Genomic DNA, 23,651 nt, shown 5'->3' with positions numbered 1-23,651 from the left:
AATGAACAGTGAAAGTAACAAAAACTTGTAAAATACATTTTAATGGGCATAATTAAGTGTGAAAATAACCAAAGGATATACAGTCAAACCAAAAATTATTCAGAGACTCGATATCATTTTTGATATTTTTTTACTAGTGGGTGCAGGACACTATAGTTCATTTATGTAAGTGAGGATAGCAAAATAAAGTAAACTGTGACAAATTGTACCCAAAATTTCATCATACAGTGGACTACCAGTAAAACTGATACAAATTTGGAACCAAAAATTATTCAGACCGAGTCTGGGGAAAAAAAATTGAAGTTGAGGTTTTGCATGAAGCTGGGTGACAGCAGGCCCAGGAGACTACAGGCTGTCATTAAGGCTAAGGGTCAACCGACTAAGTATTGATAGTTGTGTAAATACTGTCATACTAACAGCTGTCTAATTTTTGGTTGATTGTAATCCATTACATACCTTTCTATCAAAGTTATCTTACATTATCAAGCTGAATTTGTTCTTGTTATATTTTATTACCATTTTCTAAACTATAGCAAATAAACTGTGATAATGTGAGAAATGTTGACGGTGTCTGAATAAATTTAGGTTTGACTGTATCTATTTGATAAATGAAGTTAACCAACTAACATTATACATACTCTTTTGGTTTCTGTAAAATGCAATAAAAATATTGGTATCGGTACTCTGTATCGGCAAGTACCAAAAATAAAAGTATCGGTATTGGGCGAGTCCTGGAAAAAGTGGTACCGATGCATCCCTAGCTTTTACTGTATTTTTGATCAAATAAATGCAGCCTTGGTGAGCATAAGAGACTTCTTTCAAAAAATTAAAGGGGTCATATGATGCGATTTAAATTTTTCCTTTCTCTTTGGAGTGTTACAAGCTCTTGGTGCATAAAGAAGATCTGTAAAGTTGCAAAGAATAAAGTCTCAAATCCAAAGAGATATTATTTATAAAAGTTAAGAGTCAACCACACCTACCCAAATCGGCTCCTCCTAACATGCCCCAACATGTCTACGTCACGATGTGGGCAGATTTGCATAACAAATGTTCACGCAAAGAAAGAAGGCATAACTTTTATTCTCGCTGTAGTATTGTTGCTGTCGCCATGTCGTGAAGGCGCTGCGTGTTTCGTTCGTTGTGAAAGTGAAACTACTTTGTTTGGCCTTCCAAAAGAGGACGATATCTGCTTCGTCATGCCTGGAGCTGATCCGTGCTGGTTGTTGAGGAAATATTACAACTTCGCGCTGTGGATCGCCGGATCGGCTTTCACCGAGGACAAAGCGGAGTCCAGCCCGGGGTCGTCACATGTGGTTGCTGCAAGCCCGCCGGCCGTGCCGTTCTCAAGCCCGCCGGCCTCCATTCACTCTAGGCCTCCGGCCTCTGCTCACTCTAGCCCGCCGTGTGTTTTTTTGTGAAAGCAAAACTACTTTGTTTGGCCTTCCAAAAGAGGACACGACTAGAAATCAGTGGTTAAGTTGTATTTACAACACTGTTCCAGAACACTTCAACCCAAATATTCAGATGTGTCCAGCACATTTTATGGAGGACTGTTTCCTGATCCTGGGAGAGTAGACTACAATGCCGGCTGTTCTGACTCACAGACTGTAAGTAAATTTTTTATATATAAAGACAGATGAGCTTTGTAAAAATCGATGCGTTTCAGAAAGGCGAGGCATAGAGGAGAAACAATAATGTACAGCATGTGGAAAATAATGTTTTTTGAACCTTAAACTGCATAAACACATTTCATTACACCAAATACACCAAATAATGTTCTTTTTAGCAACATCATATGACCCCTTTAAAAAAGCGTAACAACTCCAACTTTTGAACAGTAGCGAATATTAATGCATTTTAAACATTTCTAGTTGAATAAATTACCATAACTGTATTTCAAACATTAATTTAACTATAAGCAATAGTATATTTATGAATTAACAAGAATAGACTAACCTGTATTAACTTAGATTCACGCTGTAAATGCTGTAGCCTATGAATAAAGCTCTCATTTAACTTCCAATGTCTGATTGGTGATCCTCTTTCCAGGTCCATTTGTATATGCTGATGTGCTGGACTATAAAAACCTGAGGGAGCTAGTTGTGAATAACAGAATCACCTGGCTGGTGCATTACAGCGCATTACTTAGTGCTGTCGGGGAAGCTAACGTGGCTCTTGCCCGCACCATCAATATCACAGGTGAGAAAATTCAGTTTATGCTATATGACTGCCTTTATAATGTAACAATGTAAGGTTTCCACTATCCCTGACATCCCACATTCTGTCCTTCTCCTGTTGCCCCTGTCCTTATCTCCTCTTCTCCTCCCCCCACTCCTCTTTCTTTAGGTCTGCATAATGTGTTAGATCTGGCTCTGGAGAACTGCTTGCGACTGTTTGTACCTAGTACCATCGGAGCATTTGGTCCTTCATCTCCCCGTGATCCAGCACCTGATCTCTGTATCCAGAGACCCCGCACCATTTATGGGGTTTCCAAAGTCCATGCAGAGCTGATGGGGGAAGTAAAGATTTATATTTTTTATGTTTTAACTATTCTGGGGAAATTCTTTTAATGCTTATTTTAATGTCTTTGAAAGAAGTCTTTGATGAATAGAACGTTCTGTGATCAGCATTCATTTGAAATAGAAATCTTTTGTAACGTTTTAAATGTCTACACTCACTTTTGATCAATTTAATAAGTGACCCTGGACCACAAAACCCGTCTTAAAGGGATAGTTCGCCCAAAAATTTTAATTTGATGTTTATCTGCTTACCCCCAGGGCATCCAAGATGTAGGTGACTTTGTTTCTTCAGTAGAACACATATGATGATTTTTAACTTCAACCGTTGCAGTATATCAGTCGTATAATGCATGGCAATGGTAACAAAATCTATGAGAGTAAAAAAAGCACGCACAGACAAATTCAAATTAAACCCTGCGGCTCGTGACGACACATTGATGTCCTAAGACACGAAACGATCGGTTTGTGCCAGAAACCGAACAGTATTTATATCATATTTTACCTCTAATACACCACTATGTCCAACTGTCTTTGAGCGCGCGCAGGCATCCGGTGCATTGAGGTGTGTACGCGCTCTGGCGTAGTTAACGCAAGCGCCGGAAGTGATCTCTCGCATGTATACGTCACTCATTGTTTACACAATCCCTTTAAGTGTCAATTTTTCAAAATTGAGATTTATACATCACCTGAAAGCTGAATAAATAGGCTTTCTATTGATGTATTGTTTGTTAGGATAGGACAATATTTTGTCCGAGATACAACTATTTGAATATCTGGAATCTGAGGGTGCAAAAAAAATCTAAATATGGAGAAAATTGCCTTTAAAGTTGTCCAAATAAAGTTCTTAGCAATGCATATTACTAATCAAAAATGAAGTTTTGATATATTTACAGTAGGGAATTTACAAAATATCTTCATGGAACAAGATCTTCTTTACTTAATATACTAATGATTTTTGGCATAAAAGAAAAATCGATCATTTTGACCCATACAATGTATTTTTGGCTATTGCTACAAATATATCCCAGCGACTTAAGTCTGGTTTTGTGGTCCAGGGTCACATATGTCCTTGCTGAATGAAAGTATTCATTTCTTTTTTAATCTTACTTACCCCAAACATTTAAATGGCAGTGCTTCATGGTTTCCACAAATGTTTGAATCAGCAAAAATATTTTCAACATTGATAGTGTATAATAAAATGTGTCTTGAGCACTGAAAAAAGCATATTAGAATGATTTCTGAGGGATCATGTGACACTGAAGACTGAAGTAATGATTTATCTTTGCATATTCAAAATTACATTTTAAAATATGTTAGAACAGAAAACAGTTCAATATTACCTTGGAGTGCATATAAGACAGAAACATTCCAAACTTTTGACCAGTAGTGTGCTAAATGGTGTTAGTAGTACTATATCAATTTATATTAATAGTACAAAATTATAATTTGTGTAAAAGTTAATCATAAATATGCTTCATAAGCTTAGCGAGAAATGTTTATCGCTTACATGCTGTAATTATGAAATGCCAACTAACTGTGTTTTGATTGGACCAGTATCTCCACCATAAATATGGCCTGGATTTCCGATGCTTGCGATACCCTGGAGTTGTTTCTGCCCACACCAAGCCAGGAGGAGGCACTACTGGTGACCAGCCATCCTGCATTTCTTCACTTACAGACACAATCATTAGTTGTACATTCACAGCTTTGTCATTTACTCACAGCAAACAACACACTATTCTGGCCTAATTGTATACATCCTCTTTTACTCAGATTATGCTGTCCAGATATTTCACGATGCCCTCAGCACCGGCCACCATGAATGTTACTTGCGCTCCAACACTCGGCTTCCCATGATGCACATATCTGACTGCCACAGGGCCACCATTGAGTTTATGCAGGCCCCTGAAAGCCAACTTTCCCTGCGCACTTACAACATCGCAGCTATGAGCTTCACACCTGAAGAAGTGGCGGAAGAGATTCGCAAACACCTGCCCCACTTGAGGGTCACATACAATCCTGATACCATCCGGCAGACTATTGGTAAGAACAGCAGTGAGTGAGAGAATTACCTTTTGAAACAGTTTTAAATAATTTTGTAAGCATGTTAAAGGAATAGTTCACCAAAAATTGAAACATTTCTGAAAATTTTCTCACCCACAGGTTATCCAAGATATAGATGAGTTTTTTGGTCATTGGAACATATTTGGAGATATTTAACTCACCAATGGATCCTCTGCAGTGAATGAAAGCCCAAACAGCTGATAAAAACATTACAAAAAATGTATGTCTTGTGAAGCGAAAAGCTGTGTGTTTTTAGGAAACATATCCATTAACTTTAAACCGTTGCTTTTGCCCAAAATATGAGTCCATAATCCATAATAACAGTTCCTCCAGTGAAACAAGTCAATCCCCTGTTGTCCTCTCACATCAAAATTCACCAACATATTTGTTTAGAACTGTTTTGGGCATGTAAACAGTGCTTGATCTGTGCATATTTCTCTCCTGTTTCCGACAAAATGACTTTTTCACTGGAGAAAACAATATTATGGACAGAGGATTGTTTCTTACAAACAGCTTTTCGCTTCACAAGAAATGAATTGATGGACTGGAGTCGTATGGATTACTTGTGGATTATTGTGATGTTCAACTGTTTGAACTCATTCTGATGGCACCCATTCACTGCAGAGGTGAATGTTCCAGATTTCTCTAAATTACACTGAACAAACAAACTCATCTACATCTTGGATGACCTGAGGCTGAGTAAATTTTTTTTACATGTTTGTGGTTAATTGTAGAAATAATGCCTTCTTGGTCATTGTATGTGTTTTTCTTGTATAATGAAAAGAAAAACTTTTTGCAATGATCTAAATGTTCATAAAATGTAATGTTCAATTTATAGCGGACAGCTGGCCAGTGCGGTTTGATGACTCTAACGCTCGTCAGGACTGGGGCTGGAAGCCTGCGTATGACCTGCCAGAGCTGGTCACAGACATGCTGGCCTCCATCCATGAAAAAAACAACAATGCAGGACTACCTGTCAGCTAGCAGGTCTTCTCAGGGACTGAAACACAGATCACAGCATCTTTCCAGTATATTTCCAAACTCATCGATCTCAAATTTGGTAGCTGTTTCTTTAGACCAGGACCTTCCGTCAGTTAGAGAACTGCTGACACTGACAGCTCTCTAAATATGTATGCCTGAGAAGAAAGCATGTAAACCAACAGTGAAAACCCACATTCTCTCACCGCTCAGGAGACTCTGTCTTTTCTTCTCTGTGATCTGTTCTTACATAGTTTTTAAGTTGTCATGGGACAGAGAAAAACAAGGAACCAACAAAATGCTGATGAATACAGTATTATAATAATAATAATATCATTGCCAGGGGCGCCGTAGTTGGGGGGAGGTTAGGACGATTCCAAAGGTCCTGATGAGGGAGAGGGGGCCCGCAACACGATTTTTACCAAGCGGGACCCCAACCCCCCGGAATGCGATTGCGGAGGGGGCCTGAGTCAATATGCTGTTCAGGGGGTCCAGAAACCATAGCAGCGCCGCTGATTATTGCACACATTATAGATGAAACTGTAATTTAATTATTTTAGAAACACCATGCACTGTATTAAAATAACAAGGTCAGCACCAAGAAGAATTCTGGCTGGCCCGAACCTCAATGATCTGATGTTATAACTAAAACACTGCTTTCTAATCCTAACCAATCATACCACTCTCTTTGGCAGGGGTTGAATTTTGACTCCATAGATGCTCCATTTGTTCAAATACAATAAGGAACAGTAGACACCTCACTCTGTGCTCTAGACTACTCAATGTATTGTGTACAAGAGGAATTGTCAGTTTGAACACAGCCATGGGCAGAAAATTCTTTAAACCACTACTACCTTTAGTGTAAGGTTTTGCCTTTGTTCCAGCTGCGATCGCTGAGGAAATCACAGTTGCCTGAAGTTTGGGTTCTATTAAACCCACTATTGTCTGCATTGGCTATTTATTTAGAGTCCGTTATCAAAGGGCTCTGGGTTCACAATGCATAGTTTGGTGGTGTGAATTAAGTACTTAATCACTCAGCATTGCTGATGTATTATTATACACTAAGAGGTTTTTTTACACATTATTTGTTAACTCAGAGGAGCAAAACTACTGGATAAAACACCCAAAGCCTTGCAGTAGTAAAGGGGGTGTTCTTTGGCTTTGGCCCATCTGAAAGTCTTTAGTATGCCTTCTGTATAGGCTACTGGTGCAGACAAATAAAAATGACTAATCAATATATAAGATGTTTAAGATATATAAGACGATATATAGAATGACTCACCTTTCTTCCAAAAGCAAGTGTGATTTCAGTGTTAAAAGTTGAAACTGCATTAATTTTCACTTATCATTTAACCTCAAAAGTTGTTAATGAATCTCAAAAAGAACTGGTGGAAAATTGCAGTGTATGTCAAATAAATGGCTTTAATACAGCAAACAATTTATGTATGTCTTTGTTCATTGTGACCTCTGCAGTAGTCAAAAATAACAAACGAGCAAAAATAAAATGAAATATATTTTGTTTTATATTTTCGTGATTAATTCAGTATATTATGAAACATTATGACACTAAATTAAAAATAAAAACAAAAAACGTTCAAGGTAGTATTTATTAGATTTGAACAGGCACCGGAAGTGAGGTTGAGGCTGCCGCAGTGGACTGTGGGACATCGTGCCATATTGACACACGATAGAAATGGACGCGGGGTTTTTCCGCGTAAGTCTAATATTCTTTTACAACTATCACAATATAAAGGTCAAATACGTTGTTTTGCATGTGTTATTGGTCAGCTGGCTGATTAATTGGTTGTTTTAAGGCTGTATTTCGTATGTTCATTAGAGTGCGGCTGTAATGGCGGCTGCGTGCGAGAACCAGAACGTACTCAACAGATTAAACGGGAACAACGGATTTAAGGATCCCAGCGCGTTGAATTTTATAGTATCGCACTTATTCTTACAGATAAATTCCACTATAACACTACAGTCAACTGTACTCTGATTTGCGTAGTTAAATTAAAATACAGGCTGAAACCGAAACCCAGCCCGACAAATTCCATGTTCTTCTACGATAGCAAGCCGTGTAATCGTGTATCAGAATCAAAATGAGCTTTCTTCGCCAAGTGTGCGCAAACACGCAAGGAATCATTTTTTTAGGAACTTAGTACAAACATACATACATACATATGACACTGAAAACAGAAATAACATTTAAATAAGTAAGACAAAGGAAAATAATAATAATGTGGTATACATCAGGAACAGCAGATTTATATATGTGTGTATACGTACGTTAAATATTACACCCGTGTCAATGTCCTACTCAAATGGTGAAGTAATAAAGTTTATTTTCTGTCTCATACTGCAAATTGTATGTTCACCTCAGATACAGAAAAATAGGAATTTCCTATATCATATATTGTTTTAATTGTGAATTCTTGTTGTTTCAGGGCACCAGTGCGGAGCAGGATAACCGCTTCAGCAACAAACACAAGAAGCTGTTGAAGCAACTGAAGTTTGCAGAATGTCTGGAGAAGAAGGTAGAAAATATGGAAATACATGTGTATTTTCTTTGGTGCAAATGTGTTCATAACATGTTGTTACCATAAACGTGCTGCATATTGAGGTTCCCTAAATTTTACAATAAATTATCAGTTCAACCATATAAGAGTAATTTTCTTTAAAATATATATTTTTTTATACTTTTATTCAACACTCGTGCATTAAATTGCTCAAATGTGACTGAAGTTTGTTACAAAAGTGTTCTATTTAAAATACAAAGATTAAAAATTTACTTGCTTTACGTGTATTTTATTTCTAACCAGCATTAAAGAAACCAATTAAATAGAAGTAAAAAAAAAAAGAATACTTTTATTTGACACTAATGCATTAAATTGCTCAAAAGTGACAGTAAAGTTTGTAACAAAAGTTTTCTATTTCAAATGAATGCTGTTCTATTCATCAAAGATTCCTTGAAGAAAAAAGTATCACAGTTTCCAAATATAATTTTAAGTAGAACAACTCTGCTCAGAATTTATGATAGTAGTTTGTAGGGTTAGGACCCCTAAGTTACCTATATATATATATATATATAATGGAAAATCCTGCAAGTAAACATTTATTTATATAGCACCTTTCAAAACAAAGTTTCAAAGTGCTTTACAATAAAAAGATCAGTGCAGTAACAAAATACAAAAAATACCATCAACATTAAGAAAAAGCCATACGATAAAAATGAGTCTTAAGAAGAGACTTAAAAGTGGATACAGTAGGAGCCTGCCTAGTATCCCCAGGCAGGGAGTTCCATAGCTTAGGCGCATGGATGGCAAAAGCGCCAAAAGTCACCTTTGGTACCAAGTCGAGATTTTGGAACCATTAATAGGGCCCTACCGAAGGATGTCAAGCAGCGATCAGGCTCATAAGGAAATAATAAATCACAAATATAGGCAGGAGCCTGACCCTTCAAGGCCTTAAAAACAAGCAACAAAATCTTAAAATCAATTCTAAAACTCACAGGCAACCAGTGAAGAGCAGCAAGAATCGGTGTAATGTGGTCACTTTTCTTAGTACGTGGTAAAAGCCTAGCAGCAGCATTTTGAATCAGCTGCAATCTTAGGAGATTTCTCTTGCTAATACCAGAATACAGTGCATTACAATAATCAAGTCTGGAAGAAATAAAAACATGAATGACCTTTTCCAAATCTGCCAAAGAAAGGAATGACTTTATCTTCGTTAGTTGCCTCAGTTGTGCAAAACAAGACTGCAACACTTTAGTCACCTGAACATCAAAGGACAGTTCTGAGTCAAAAACTACACCTAAGTTGCGAGCCTCTTTTCGAACATTATTAGATAAGGCACCCAGACTAGAGGAGAGATTATTAATACTAGCACTACTGGGGACGCATGGGGTACTTATAAGCACTTCTGACTTGGAGTCATTCAACTGCAGAAAGTTTTTCGACATCCAATTTTTGATTTTGATGAAGCATGACATAATACGGGATGTATCAATAATACCAGGCTTTACCAGGACATACAATTGCGTATCATCTGCATAGCAGTGGAACTCAGTGTCATAAGTGCGCATAATTTGACCCAGGGGTAACATGTAGATAGTAAACAGAAGGGGACCCAAAATAGATCCCTGAGGGACCCCACAAAATAAAGGAGCATGAGAAGAGGAGGCATCTCCAAGCACTACGGAAAAAGACCTATTCAACAAATAAGAAATAAACCAGTCCTGAGCTACATCACTGATACCAACATAAGGTTTTATTCCCTGTGTTGTTCATGATTGTTTTCTGATTTGTTATTAGGTGGACATGACCAAGGTCAACCTGGAAGTCGTGAAGCCCTGGATAACCCAGCGTGTGACGGAGATCCTTGGCTTTGAGGATGATGTCGTCATCGAATTTGTCTTCAACCAGCTGGACGAAAAGGTAGACGCCCGCTTTGCTCTTTTCCGTTGTCTTTTCACACATGCTGCAGTTCTATATTTGATGTGTTTTGTTCTTTGGGAGGATGAGAGAAGGTTTGCAGATCAGTGCTGACAGTTATTTGAAACATTTGCCATGTGTAGATGTAACAGCAGAAAACATCTTACATCACAGTCTTTAAGTGTCTGTCTGGTTTTAAAAAGACAGAAAAGCGGGTAAAAATGATATTCTCTCTCTGAAGATATGATTTGTAACAGCGTTCCTTCTGAACAGCAATGTTCTAATGTTGATGTGATTTATGATTTAAAAGGCCTGAACCAATATGGATCTTATTCCTTGCATCTGAAGTATAGCACCAACTCCTAATTAGATCTCACCTGAGCCCAAAGTCTCTCTGAATCCAACTCTCCCTTGATGATGAGCTTTATTTTTTGAGGTGAGTTATAAGCAGGGCTTGACATTGTGCCAGTGGTAGTCATTTCAGCTTTATCATTCGTGCCTTTCTGTTTGAGTCAAAATTTAGCAGTACATCTTAAACACAAAGGCCTGATTACCATTTTTTTTGATTACCAAACTGACATACAACCATTAAAGATTAAAAAGAACAGAACATTGCATGTGAGATGATAGCGCAGCACGACTTTGGTTAAAGAATTTTATTTAAATGGAATTTATTAGTCAATACGTGTTGTTATTCTCAGTCTCAGTGACTAGCTCTACTATCAGTTATTAAACAATACATTGGTTTCTTGTATGATTGTGCATTTGCGCAATATAAAACAAAAAAAGAACGAGAGACGCGTGCCATTTTGCGTTTTCATTAGTTTAGCTAAGCTCTGTTTATTAGTCACTGTTTTAGTCTCTAAAGATTTGATTTTCAGGAAACTTTCACTGGGATTCCAGAGGTATTTGCTCCTATTAATGATACATAAAGGTTTTTCCTTATTCTCAGAAATAAAGAGGTGCTTTCAGTTTTTGTAATGTCATAGCCATACAATATCTTAAAGCAATGCTTCAGGATCAGTACAGGATATGTTTGATCAACAGCATTTGTGGAGTAATATCAGGTTCCTCAAAGAATAATTAAGTCATCCTTTACTTTGCTTTTAGGGCAAATCTTCTCAAAAAGGATCGGGGCCTCAGCAAACTGCCACGGGGGACACTGGATGATTTAATTATTTAATTATATTAAAAATAAAAATCGCTCCGTAAACTGAAATCTGTCCTCCAAAATTTTTTTTAAGAAAAACATTTTGAATTTGACATCTTATAGAATCACAAAATGAATCATCTTTAATTAATTGAATATATAAAAGCTCAAAAGTTTGACAAGAAGCAGCATTGTCATAGTTACAGCAGAAATACCAGTGGAAATATCTCAACCAATATGTGTAGGCCTTTAGACAGTGAGTCAACTGTTGAGAACCACTGTTCTAGGGTTTACAAATATATATGTATATAAAAATGGTTGAAATTGCTATAGAAATTTGAATAGAAGTAAAAATTTTCCTCTTCTGTTTAATTTGTTTCTTTAATACTGGGTAGAAATAAAATACTCCTAAAAGTACATTTTTAACTTTTATTATTAGATCAATTATATATTTTTAGTAATTTGCTTGGTTTCAGTACAGTGATGGTATAGAGAATAAAAAATGCTTTTGTAAACATGTTCTCTTTTATAAACATTGGGTCAATATGCATGAAAATATAATGCTGAAGGGTGCAAACGAATCATAATTTTGGGTCCTTGGTGTAAAAAAAAAAAAACTTCAATTATTCCTCAGATGCTGTCATTGGAGCTTAACCTGTATTGAACCAGAAACATTCGTTTAAATCATTTTAGGACACCGGGTGCTCAGTCCTGCTCTTGGAGATCTACTTCATTGCAAAATTCAGGTCCAACCCTATTCTTATGACTAAACTCTGGTGTGACATACATCTTCAGGAGCGTGACTCAGCATCCCTGTTTTAGCACATGGATCTCATAGGATTATTTTCCTCTTCATTTGTTGTAAATAAAGAGTTTTCCATGCCTTGTGTACTCATTATTGCTTGTTCGTCTCTTGCAATTTAGATAAATGATATAGCATTAAACTCAAGGTGATTGAGTGTGATGCAGTAGTGAGGCGGAGGCCAGCCAATGGAGCGCCTTTCTCCGCCCCCCCAGCCCACAGAGCCTGCGCCACTCACACTGAAGACAACAGGACTGTTCTTGCTTTGTGGGGTTTTGATGCACTCTGTTTGTGGACTGTAATGTTTCTATCTCTCAGGAGTTTGATATTGCACAGGAAGAGACAGCCCTAGTGGTTGGGGAGGGTCTTATTGCTCCTTGACGAGGGGATGTGAACTGGGAGGGTACATCTCAGTTTAGATGATAACATGTAAACATGTAATGCATGCTCAAAGGCAGTTTATTCATTTTAGAAGTGCTTTTGTTCCTTTTATACAATTGGTTTATTAGTAAAAATAACATTCAGCTGTGGCTGTTGGTTTTAGAGACATTTTTGAGGCCCACTGGTACTGGGCTCTTGAGGAAAAGCAGCTGTTTACTTATGTTCAGGAAGGGAAGGTGTAGGTAGACTTTCAGAGCTCAGCACTCTGGTTCTGTGTCAGTATTAACTGCTTGGTTTCCTCCCCTCTTTCTTCCTCTCTGCTGTTTTTGTTGCAGAATCCAGATGGAAAGATGATGCAGATTAATTTGACCGGGTTTCTGAATGGGAAGAACGCTCGAGAGTTCATGAAGGACCTCTGGCCGCTGTTGCTGAGTGCCCAGGAGAACATCGCCGGTATTCCATCTGCTTTCCTGGAGCAGAAGAAAGAGGAGATCAAACAGAGACAGGTGATGGAGAGCTAAGAATTTGCATACTGATTGTGATTTTGTTTTATTGGTTGGAGTTTGATTGGGTTTATGTGGTTGTGTGTTGTATGATTGTATGTGTACAACATGTTCGTAAACTACAAGTTGAGTGTTTAACAGTTTGTCTTCTCTTTTATGTTCAGATCGAACAGGAGAAACTTGCCTCTCTGAAAAAAATAGATGACGATAAAAGAGAGAAGGAGAGCAAAGAAAGAGCTCAGTCAAAAAGCCCTAAAAGGTTTGTTTTGGGTTTCTTTTTGCTGTCAGTCGGCATGAAACTGAGTGAAATGGCTTCTTGAACATTAAAAAAAAGTAGGTTGAGATTACCTAGATGGTTTTGTGCATCTGGAATTGACCACTCATTTGCTAATTGCTGCAACCTGTTGTAAGTTTTTATTGAAGATTATGAGAACACATTAATTTAAAGGGGTCATATGATGCTATTTTAAAGATTATTTTGTGTATTTGGTGTAACAGAATGTTGACATGCTTTAATGTTCAAAAAAACAAATTTTTCAAATACTGTATGCATCTACTTTCGGAAGGCCAAATAAAGTGTTTTTGCTTTCACCTAGAAACACACAGCGTCTCCCTGACATGGCTGCTTCAACACTAACAGCGGTTACTGAAACCACGCCTTCTTTCTTTGCGTGCACATTTGGGCAGCATTATGCAAATATTTCCACATAGTGATGTAGATATGTGGAGGCGTGTTAGAATGAGCCGTTTTAGGTAGGGGTGGTTGACTCTTAACTTTTATAAAGAATATCTGTTTGGATTTGAGACTTTAGTCTTTGCAACTTTACAGATCTTCTTTATGCACCAAGAGCTTGTAACACTCCAAAGAGAAAGAAAAACTTGAAATCACTTCATATGACCCCTTGAAAAAAATGCACACAAGTCATCTATAAGAAACTGCAATATTCCATTAAAAATATTACATTTGAAAATAAGTTACAAACTTGTCAATTTTCATGGATTTAGCACATTTGACAGTGTAAATAAAGGATATTGTAAATTGGCCTTGTGCTTAACTGCTTTTTTTTTTCCGGTTCACTTTTATTCCCAGGAGGAAGTCCCGCTCTCCTGTGAAGCGTGATCGTAAGTCCAGTCCCTCTCGATCTCCTCGCCGAAAACCGAGCCCGGCTGCCTTGCCGTCTTCCAGTCCGCCCAATCATAAAGAAGAACCAAAGCAAGAACCGGACCAATCAGAGAGCTCCAAACCGGAGCCGCTCGTTCAGGAGGCTTCCTCTACTAGGTAACTGTGGAAACCTGACATTGCATTATGGCATCCTAATATATTAGTCCTTCAAGCTGCCTTTGACAATGAAAGGACTTTGTATATAAATCGCAAATGTTCATTTATGTAAGTTCCATTTTGGGCCTCAATGAGTGACTTTATTTGACTGAAATAGTGCATAAAATTGCCTTTCCGCAGGATGGATTTTTAGACTGACATTTCTCCCCCCATTCTACCTGTTAGTGATCTTGTGGTTGACATGAAGCCAGACTCTGTGTCTGAGACTGTGAAAGAGTCATCTCCAGATAAAACATCCAAATCGGAAGACAGGCCCAAACCCAGAGACAGGGACAGAGAGAAGGATGGACGTAGAGATCGCCCACGCCACCGCTCTCGTTCACCTCGTTCTCGTAGACGACCTCGATCCCGCTCTAGGTTAGTCTAGTCTTTGATGGTGAAGCCATGTGATTTCTTATCCTAGATCCTTTTGTTTATCTGCTAATGTGATTGAACTAGGAGTTAAGTTAATGTCTCTGCCTCTAGGTCTTTCTCTCCTCGTCGCAGAATTAGTCCCAGGAGGCGAATCTCTCCAAGACGTAGGAGCCCTCCTAGACGGCAACCACCCTCTAGGCATAGACGTAGCCGTTCACCTGTCCGCAGGTCAGTATTTAAAAAATGTAAATAGTACTTTTATTCAGCTAGGATGCATTAAATTGACATTTAAGACTTATGTTACAAAAGTTAATATTGCAAATAAATGCTGTAAAATTCTGAAAGATCATGTGACAAAGACTGGAGTAATGGATGCTGAAAATTCATATTTTCCATCACGGGAATAAATAACATTTCAAAATATATAAAAGAGAACTAATTTTTAATTGTATTTCATAATATTACTGTTTTTTACTGTATTTTTGATCAAATAAATCCACATTGGGTGAGCATAAGCCTTCCAAAAACATTGAAACCTTTAAACGGTGGTGTAAAGCCACAATGATGTGACATTGAGTTTTCTAAATGTTCTCATGTCTTTTACTCATCTTTTTACTCCACTTTATACACATGCAGTCGGTCTTCTCATGAACTGCTAGAAGTTAGGTCAACTGTTGTCTACCTGAAGTTGTTTGTCTTACAGGCGGCGCTCTCGCTCCCGGTCCTCCTCCGGTAGTTCATCCTCTCATTCACCCCATAAGAGAGCAGGGAAACGTGGATCAGCTACCCCGCCCAGAAAACTTCCACGTCGCTCTGACCCCTCCAGCCCTTCCAGAAGACGAGGTCGAAGTCCTTCAGGACCAGGCAACAGCCCTTTAGGTTGCATTTTCAAAATCAGTTTTGTTATATGCATTTTGAAATTATTTAAAGATGATTTTAAAATAAATTTACTTCAGATTATAGTTGATTTTTTATGTAAGTCAAAAATGGTTCTTCATCAGTGCTAAGTTGCTTGTTGGATATTAAGCAGTGAAATGATTCTGATTGTAATGCATCTAAAAATTTCAGCTGTGAAGCACAGGCCTGGTGGAAGAAACGACTCTCGCTCTCCTTCTCCTAAACCCAGACGGTCTGATGCATCCGAGTCTGGTGAGATTAGGCTCTTTAACATGCGTTTGTGTGCATGTCAGAAAGGTTTACATATGCAAGAACCCTGTCTGGCTGGCATTTGTTATACTTTAATAGCTGTTGCACAAGAAGAAGTGTAGAAATAACATGATTAACTGATGTTATGGATTCTGCAGCTCATGAGTCTCTTCTATTCATTAAAACAACGAGGGGAGGGTGCATGTTATGTGTGTGTGTGTCGCTGTATGTTTTTGCACATCATGGGTGTGTGATGGTGGGCACATGGCTGTTCCTTGGGCACTGAAGGACTCCACTGCTTTGCATTTCAGAGGAGGAGAAGGTGGGCAAAGGGTCAACGGCAGATTCTGTCCAGCAGCGACGTCAGTATCGCAGACAGAATCAGCAGTCCTCTTCAGGTTACCACCATTTTTTTTAATGCTCCATCACACACACGTTTGTCCTCGCTTCCCTTCTCTCTCTCTCTTCCTCTCACACCTGTGCTTGCAATAATGAATCATTTTGGTTGTGGAAAATTTATTCTAGTAGATGTTTGATTTAGAACTGATAACCATGTTGTTTTTTTGTTTTGTTTTTGTTTGTTTACAGACTCTGGTTCATCCTCTTCCTCTGAAGATGAAGGTTCAAGGAGACAGAATAGGGGGGCAGGTGCCAGGAATGGAGAAATCAGAAGGCGGCGGAGCCATTCACCTCCATCACCACGGAGACGGCACAGAGATGCATCCCCAAGGTGAAAATCAATAATATTTGCATGTACTTTACATTTGCATTTGAATTGGGTTACCCTCCTAAGGTTACTACACTATGCGTTGTTTACTTTAGGATTAAAATGGGGGGAAAAGATTTTTCAGATGAATTGCTCAATGTATTTGCTATTGATTTCTATAGTCCCTTATTTAATGCCAGTGTTTTTCAATTAAATTGACAAGTTCTTATAGAGATTGTAGAAGTAATCCATGATTTGCTTGACACACAAGAACAAACATTGTTTTTTTTCCCGGAAGCTCAATTGTGCTTTTATATTATGTGTGAAAACAAACCTCATAGCTTTGCTTAGGTTTCGTTAAAAATACTTTTTTAACAGATTTTTCATTTTTTGGCTGAGTTACAAGACTCTTGAACCTTAAACTGAGGCTATTAGGGCCCTATGAAATCAGTTTATTATTTTTTTTTCAATTAAAATTTTTCAGGATTCCGTTATCTACTGTTTTAATTTTTTCTGGACTCCATTTTAATGGTTAAATTAAATTGTAATCAAAAAGCATGTCTAATTAATTGAAATCATGACACTTATACAATTTAACAGCTATTTATTAAAAGTTTAACAACATTTTTTATGATGGACCATAAATCATTTTTTAGGAGACTTTTATTTTATTTTATTTTTTAAACATTTTTAGGATCCTACAAAATTGTAATTGTTTTATGAAGGCATAAAACATTAATTTAGTTTATAATCAAATTAAATTAAACCTTTGGCAAAGTGCTGCACTACAAATTAAATCCTGGAAGAAAAATTGTAATTTATTCTTTAAAAATTAAGGTTTAATAATTATCATTGAGATGTACATTCTAATGTACAACAGAAATATTTCTGTCACAATTTCTTCAAGTTAAAGAAAACTTCTATTTTGACGGGTTGCTGTAAAGACCTTTCAGTTTCTGTGTATATGATATGAAGATGGTTAATCTCAAATGAAAAGGTAAAATGCTCACAAAGAGACTCTCAGAGCAGTTCTGGAGATGAAGTTCACGTGTTCATATCCTAACATGAGGCGACACAGGATGAAAACACCGTGAGCGTCACACGCAATTCAGTATGTGTGTAGTAAATGAAACCGTGCATCTGCGCCTTTCATTCACACAGAGATGCGTAGAACATACAGGGTACAAATTTAAGTAGTCTTTTCGCGGTTTAATATTCACAGATGCTAGTCCATATCATCATTTGATATAAGTGTATTAACATACTTTTGATTTATTCATTTAAAATGGGGAAAATTCTGTGACATTATGCGTTATACAGTAAATTCCATTTTAAATGGCTGGATTCTGCGATTCTGTTCGTGTTTTCTGCATCGCGTAAATCATAGGGCCCTTGGCTATAACTGAACTTAAATAAATTATCAAATTTGACCTTGTGAATCAGAATCGATACCCAGCCCGGTTGTTCACTCTCAACTGAAAGATTCTTTATTACCGTGGAACATTGAGTTTAGACTCCCTCTCTCTCTTCTTTCAGAAAGAGACGTTCTCCATCACCTTCTGGCCGCAGACATCGTTCACCTTCTCCTGTTCGCCGCCGAAGGACACCCTCTCCTCCCCCAAGACGCAGGTATAGTCCAGCTGAGTTTTTTTGGAAAGTTTTTTTTTTTTTTGGGTTGTGAAGACTCTGGCTTAAATCATTCTTAATCCCTTTCTCCTGTCCTTCCTGTTTCAGATCTCCATCTCCACCTCACCGGCGCTTCACTCCCCCTATCCAGCGCCGATACAGTCCCTCCCCTCCCCCAGCTCAAAAGAGACGCTCATCGGGGTCTCCTCCCAAGCGCAGAAGATCTCAATCCCCTGTGTCCAAGCGTAGAGGGTCTCCTTCACCCATGTCTAAACGCAGAGGATCTCCATCACCTGTGTCCAAGCGCAGAGTGTCCCTTTCACCCGTTGCCAAGCGTGGAGCATCTCCCTCACCCATTGCTAAGCGTAGAGGGTCTCCTTCACCTGTGCCCAAACGCAGAGCATCTCCCTCACCCGTTGCTAAGCGCAGAGGATCTCCCTCACCCGTGGCCAAGCGTAGAGGGTCGCCCTCTCCTGTGGCCAAACGTCGCTCCTCTCGCTCCCCGAAACGGAGTCGTGGCAGTAGTCCAGGAAAAAGACGTACTCCACCCTCCTCTACTTCACCCCCACCTCGCCACCGTAGAAGCTCTCCAAATCCTCCTGCAGTCCAACGGAGCAGAGATATTCGCTCTTCTCCCTCTGCCCATAGCACTCGAGTGTCTTCCAGTCCTCCAGCTCGATACGGCCCCTCTGGTTCATCCCCACAGAGACAAAGACGTCAGACGTCCCCGTCTCATAGCACCAGACCCATTCGCAGGGTTTCTCGCACACCAGAGCCACGCAAATCTCAGAGGTATGTTTTCTGATAGAGCCCTCTCTCTATTTGTGTAACACACGTGATGATCTCTGAATGACTATCTATTCCTGTCGATTTGTAGAGGTTCTCAGAGCCCCCAACCAGTAAAGAGGCAGGTTTCACGTTCACCATCTGCTTCTCCTCCACCTGCTCCGACGGCTCACAAGAGGCCTGCTTCAGTCTCACCTTCTCGCTCTGCTAGCCGTTCTCCACCTCCACCTGCCAAAAAGAACAGCAGTGTCTCCCCGAGCCCATCACCTAACAAGGTACAACACACCAGCCCAAGCCTCAGTCTCACTTGCTCCGGACTGCTTGAGTTCAGAGAGCTTCTAAAACTAGATTTGTTTTTGGTCCAGCTGTTAATTTTTTATAAATGGATCCTATTGAAACCACTTCATTTAGGAAATCTACTGCCAAAAGTATTAAAAACAGTATTAAAATCATATTTATGATGTTTCTACTTTTTATAGAATGATTTTACTTGAAGTCAAAATGTTTTCTTTTTGTTGGTTCTGTAGAACTCGGATGCAGAAGGTAGTAAGAAGAAGAAAAAGAAGAAAGAAAAGAAACACAAGAAGGAGAAGAAACACAAGAAGCATAAGAAACAGAAAAAGGAGAAGAGTGGAGAAGAAAAGAGTGGAGGGGCAGCAGGAGGACACGGACCGGAAGCAGAGCCAGACTCTGACCAGAAAAAGGTGAAGTTACACTTTTAAAGCTGCATGAACAGTCAATATAAAATGGTCTGGTTTCTCCAGTAATATAAATAAATATCTATCTATCTATCTATCTGGGCTGTGCGATATTGAAGAAAAATGCGATATGCGATACCTTGTTAAAAAATGCGATGTCATGTGACGATGACTATAATTAAATGTATAATGCAATATCGTTGACGAATAAAAACTAGACTAAATGTGGTTTACAAAATAAAAACTACGCTAAAATGACTCTTCATTTTCGTTGACAAATGAGACGAAACAAAATTTTATAACGTTATTTCGTCTCGTTATTATTATTATTTTGCAGTATTTCTGTTTCCTGTGTCTCACTTCAGGGGCTGCATCAGCTCGCACTGCGCAGACGCAGGCGACGTCACTTCCTCAAGCCCCACTTGCGGCATTATTTAGACCAGTGTTTCCCAACTGGGGTGCCGTCTGTCGAGAGCAGGGGCGCCGTGTAAAAAAATCCTTTTAAAATATTTTTAAATTGCTAAAATGTTAAAAAAAGCAGCTATTATATAATATCCATTTCTAATATCGCCAATAATTAGAGATGCACTGAAATTCCGGCTGCCGAAAATTAGTTCACCGCTCAGGTTTCACTTTCACGTGGTGTGACGCTCTGCGTATTATCCGCTCTATGCGTGTGTGTATTATCCATAGACTGTATGGTATTATCCCGCTCTGTGTGTGTGTGTGTGTGTTAACCCGCTCTATGCGCATGTGTGCTACGCTCAGTCGCTCGCGGCCCATGTGACTGCTCCACTCATATACAGTTCATGCTCATCGGAACAGCAAAGTCCACTCAAAAATCAATTTTTTATTTGTGCTATCATTAGTAATTTCTTTATTTGTTCTTGTTTTATTATTAACTGCTTAGCTTCCTTGTAATTTTTTATTCAATTCAAAGTTTTAAATCAAGCTATCTCGTGCTACTGCAACAAAATTACCCAAATGTAAAATAAAAAATACACAGATTGAGCAAAACTTTAATTACCATTATAACTAGCTATCTCACAATGTTTACATATGAATAAAGGCCTACATTAAAATCTGTCATATAAATTGGTCTCTGCATTAGAAATTAGCTTACTGATTGCCACCATTGATAGACACATTTTTTAAATAATATAAAAAATATCTGTATGACATTATATTCTGCAGTTCTTCCCTGCTGTACCGAATATCTACACTTTTCAAATTATCACATCGAAGTTAGAAATTCAAATATTGTGACAATTAATTTTGTAGGGTGCCACAAATTTGTTAAAATTTCCAAAGGGTGCCGCGACTAAAGAAAGGTTGGGAAACACTGATTTAGAAGACAAAAACCAAACAAAGTTAAGTCTGACACAGAGAAAGGGACCGATGGCCGGCCAGCCGAGGTTCGTCTTTATTTAAATTTATGTGTGTGTACTTCTAACATGTTTGGTTGGTAAAATAAATGTTGTAAATTCAAATCAGAGCATCTTCCGTGTCTGGAATGGATGTGTTCTTGAGTCTATAAGGTAACAATAATATAATTAGATAACCTTGTTTGAAATGGGTTTGGTTAAAAGAAACTTTTGTTTTCGTCTATACTACTAGGTACTTATACTATATTGACTGGGTTAAATAGAATTGCATTTCTAAAAAGAGACTACAATAAAATTTTCATTGACTGAAACTAGACTAAATGTCATCAGTTTTCGTCGACTAAAACTAGACTAAAATGCTCAGACTTTTAGTTGACTAAGAGTATGAAAGTGACTGAAACTAATAAAAACTAAAATGACAGTTTCCCACAAAGACTAGACTAAAACTAAAATTAAAACAGGCTGCCAAAATTTCGTCGACTAAAACTAGACTAAAATGCTCAGACTTTTAGTTGACTAAAACTTGACTAGACTAGAAAGAGTATGAACGTAACTAAAACTAATAAAAACGAAAATGACAGCTTCACACAAAGACTAGACTAAAACTAAAATTAAAACAGGCTGCCAAAAACAACACTAGTCCAGTATAATGATACACATCCGATTTCTTTCTCAGCCGTTTACATTCATTTAAAACATAACTGCGTTTACGAGAATGATCGTCGAGACGGGTACTATTGACATAATTCTGTGTGTATGTGTCTGTTCAAACATGAGGAGGAGATGCGAAAGACGAATCAACTCTGTCTGAAACGTGTCTCTCTGTGTGCGCGCGCTTTGCACGTGTGCGGCAGAACTGAAGAGACGCTGTGCGAGATGCAGCTTGTGCACGAGCTTCAGGTGTGAGTCAGACAACAAGACGAGACGGCAAAGAGTTTCTGCAACTTATTGCACTTAACTCTTTTTAACGTCAAGCAATTCTCCGCTATATGCGTCGAACTAAAATTTTGACCTTTTGCAACGCTTTGATTTAAGTAGCCTATTATTAAAATGATTCAGATATTGCACGCCCTTGCGATATGCATATTGCGATATTTACATGTGCGATATTTCGATAATTTCGATATATTGTGCAGCCCTACGATCCATCTATCTGTTTTTTTAATACCGTTCATATATATTTTTTTGTTTTTGAAAAGTCTTATGCTCACCAAGGATATTTACTTGATCAAATATACAGTAGTAACAGTAATTTTGTGAAATTATATTAAAAGATAAATTGTAATCTATTTAAAAATGTATTTTATTCAAATGACGGCATTTTTCAGTATCCGTTGCATCTGTTTTCAGTGTCACGTGATTCAGAAATCATTCTAATATTCTTGTTTGGTGCTTAAGAAATATTTTTAATCAATGTTGAAATCGGGTGTGTTGCTTAATTTAAGGAAACCGTGATACTTTTTCACAATTCTTTGCAGAAAGTTAGAAAGAACAGCATTTATTTGAAAGAGTTGTAAAATGTTACAGAAATCTTTTGTTTAGAAATGTATTTACTGTCACTTTTGATACATTTTAATACATTCCTGCTGAATAAAACTATCAAATTATTTTACTTTGCTTACCCTAAAGTTTTGAACGGTAGTCTATATAGACTGGAGACATTTGACTGCAACTTTAACAAGAAGAACTTCTCTAGAGATAAAAGATCTTGTCTATATTGTGAAATAATATGCTTGAGTCAGACATAATTAATGCTACCTTTCCTGAAGGAATCAGAGAGTGAAGTAGAAGACAGTTTGGATGATCTGGAGAAGCAACTACGTGAGAAAGCTCTTCGCTCAATGAGGAAGGCCCAGATGTCTCCATCATCTCAGTCCTGAGGAAATATCCACCAGATCCCACATTTCCCTCTTTCTCTTCCACTCTCTGCATTTTAAATGTTTGATGTTGGTTCAGCCTTAGCATGTACAAATTGTTAAAATTCACCCTAGACTTTTGTTTGTTTGGACTTTTTTGGGGGGGGGGGGGCATGTTTATTGCCGAGGAGTTTTATGATGTGGAAATGATTGAGCAGCTGAAGTTTCTTCATCAGATTCTGCCCTCTTTTCCACCCTTAAATACTGTCAACAACGGTTTATCCAAAAACAAACCTTTTTTTTAGTCCCCAACCCCCCTCATAATTCCTGTGTTGCTTTTACGGTCGTGATGAAATGAATGAAAAGCTTATTTGCAGTTCTGAGTTAATAATGAACAAGTTAGCCCATGGATTCTCTCTTCACTTCAGCAGGACTTTTTACGAGAGTTTTGTTTGCATGGACGGCAGACCCTAGTGTGTTTGTCCTCTTGTGTGCATGATCCACAAACCAAAACACCCAGAGAGTTGATCCAGTAAGCTGCTCTCTCTGTTCACCTGAGCATCTTGGCAGCGCTCAAGCTCTAATGTGCACATGAGAACAAATCAGTAAAGTCTGTTTTCATCCTTTTTTTTTTTTTTTTGCTTTATATTTTTTGTAACCTAAGTTGTTTGAAATTGTTGAACCCTGCAGTAATTTCTGGCTTTGAACAGTCACATTAAAATGGAAAAAAAATAATTGTCAAATCTTTTCCTTTAAATTGCATCAGTTTACATCTGCGGTTTGATGTTTCCCTTTAAAGTAAACAAAAGTGACAATCATAAACCCAGCCAGTATAGTTGGATGCAGACAGCTTTACATGCATCACATTTGGGATGCAGGCTGTTTTACATATGTCTACTCGTCCATTGTGGTCTAGAAGGTTCTGTGG

The 23,651-nt window shown here is 38.1% G+C and overlaps 2 protein-coding genes across 5 annotated transcripts in view; both read left to right on the top strand.

Annotated features, from left to right (window-relative positions):
- The window catches only part of LOC107582959 (L-threonine 3-dehydrogenase, mitochondrial-like), a 12,475-nt gene extending 5,462 nt beyond the window's left edge, over positions 1-7,013 (top strand). Inside the window, exons 5-9 of the mRNA XM_016268986.1 lie at positions 2,050-2,199; positions 2,347-2,519; positions 4,074-4,164; positions 4,293-4,562; positions 5,422-7,013. Coding sequence (XP_016124472.1) covers positions 2,050-2,199; positions 2,347-2,519; positions 4,074-4,164; positions 4,293-4,562; positions 5,422-5,567 — 830 coding nt within the window. The 3' untranslated portion in view covers positions 5,568-7,013. The remainder of the gene's footprint in view (positions 1-2,049; positions 2,200-2,346; positions 2,520-4,073; positions 4,165-4,292; positions 4,563-5,421) is intronic.
- Positions 7,014-7,197: 184 nt separating this feature from the next.
- On the top strand, positions 7,198-23,458 carry LOC107582929 (serine/arginine repetitive matrix protein 1-like). Of its 4 annotated transcripts, none has more exons than XM_016268957.1 (17): positions 7,198-7,275; positions 8,006-8,095; positions 9,872-9,994; positions 12,660-12,830; positions 12,992-13,086; positions 13,918-14,106; positions 14,332-14,523; positions 14,632-14,748; positions 15,224-15,399; positions 15,589-15,669; positions 15,978-16,064; positions 16,255-16,396; positions 17,909-18,001; positions 18,107-18,790; positions 18,876-19,059; positions 19,312-19,488; positions 22,637-23,458. In XM_016268957.1, exons 1-17 carry the CDS (start codon positions 7,255-7,257, stop codon positions 22,745-22,747), a joined length of 2,733 nt encoding a protein of 910 aa, XP_016124443.1. In that variant the 5' UTR covers positions 7,198-7,254; the 3' UTR covers positions 22,748-23,458. The 4 variants fall into 4 exon arrangements, with proteins under 4 accessions (XP_016124443.1, XP_016124457.1, XP_016124450.1 ...); XM_016268971.1 differs by having other exon boundaries at positions 22,644-22,742; XM_016268964.1 differs by lacking the exon at positions 15,978-16,064.
- Positions 23,459-23,651: the final 193 nt, after the last annotated feature.

Source organism: Sinocyclocheilus grahami, unplaced genomic scaffold (assembly GCF_001515645.1).
Source record: "Sinocyclocheilus grahami isolate Dianchi unplaced genomic scaffold, SAMN03320097.WGS_v1.1 scaffold4.1, whole genome shotgun sequence".
Lineage (NCBI taxonomy): Eukaryota > Metazoa > Chordata > Actinopteri > Cypriniformes > Cyprinidae > Sinocyclocheilus > Sinocyclocheilus grahami.
This window is presented reverse-complemented; position numbering and strand designations above follow the sequence as displayed.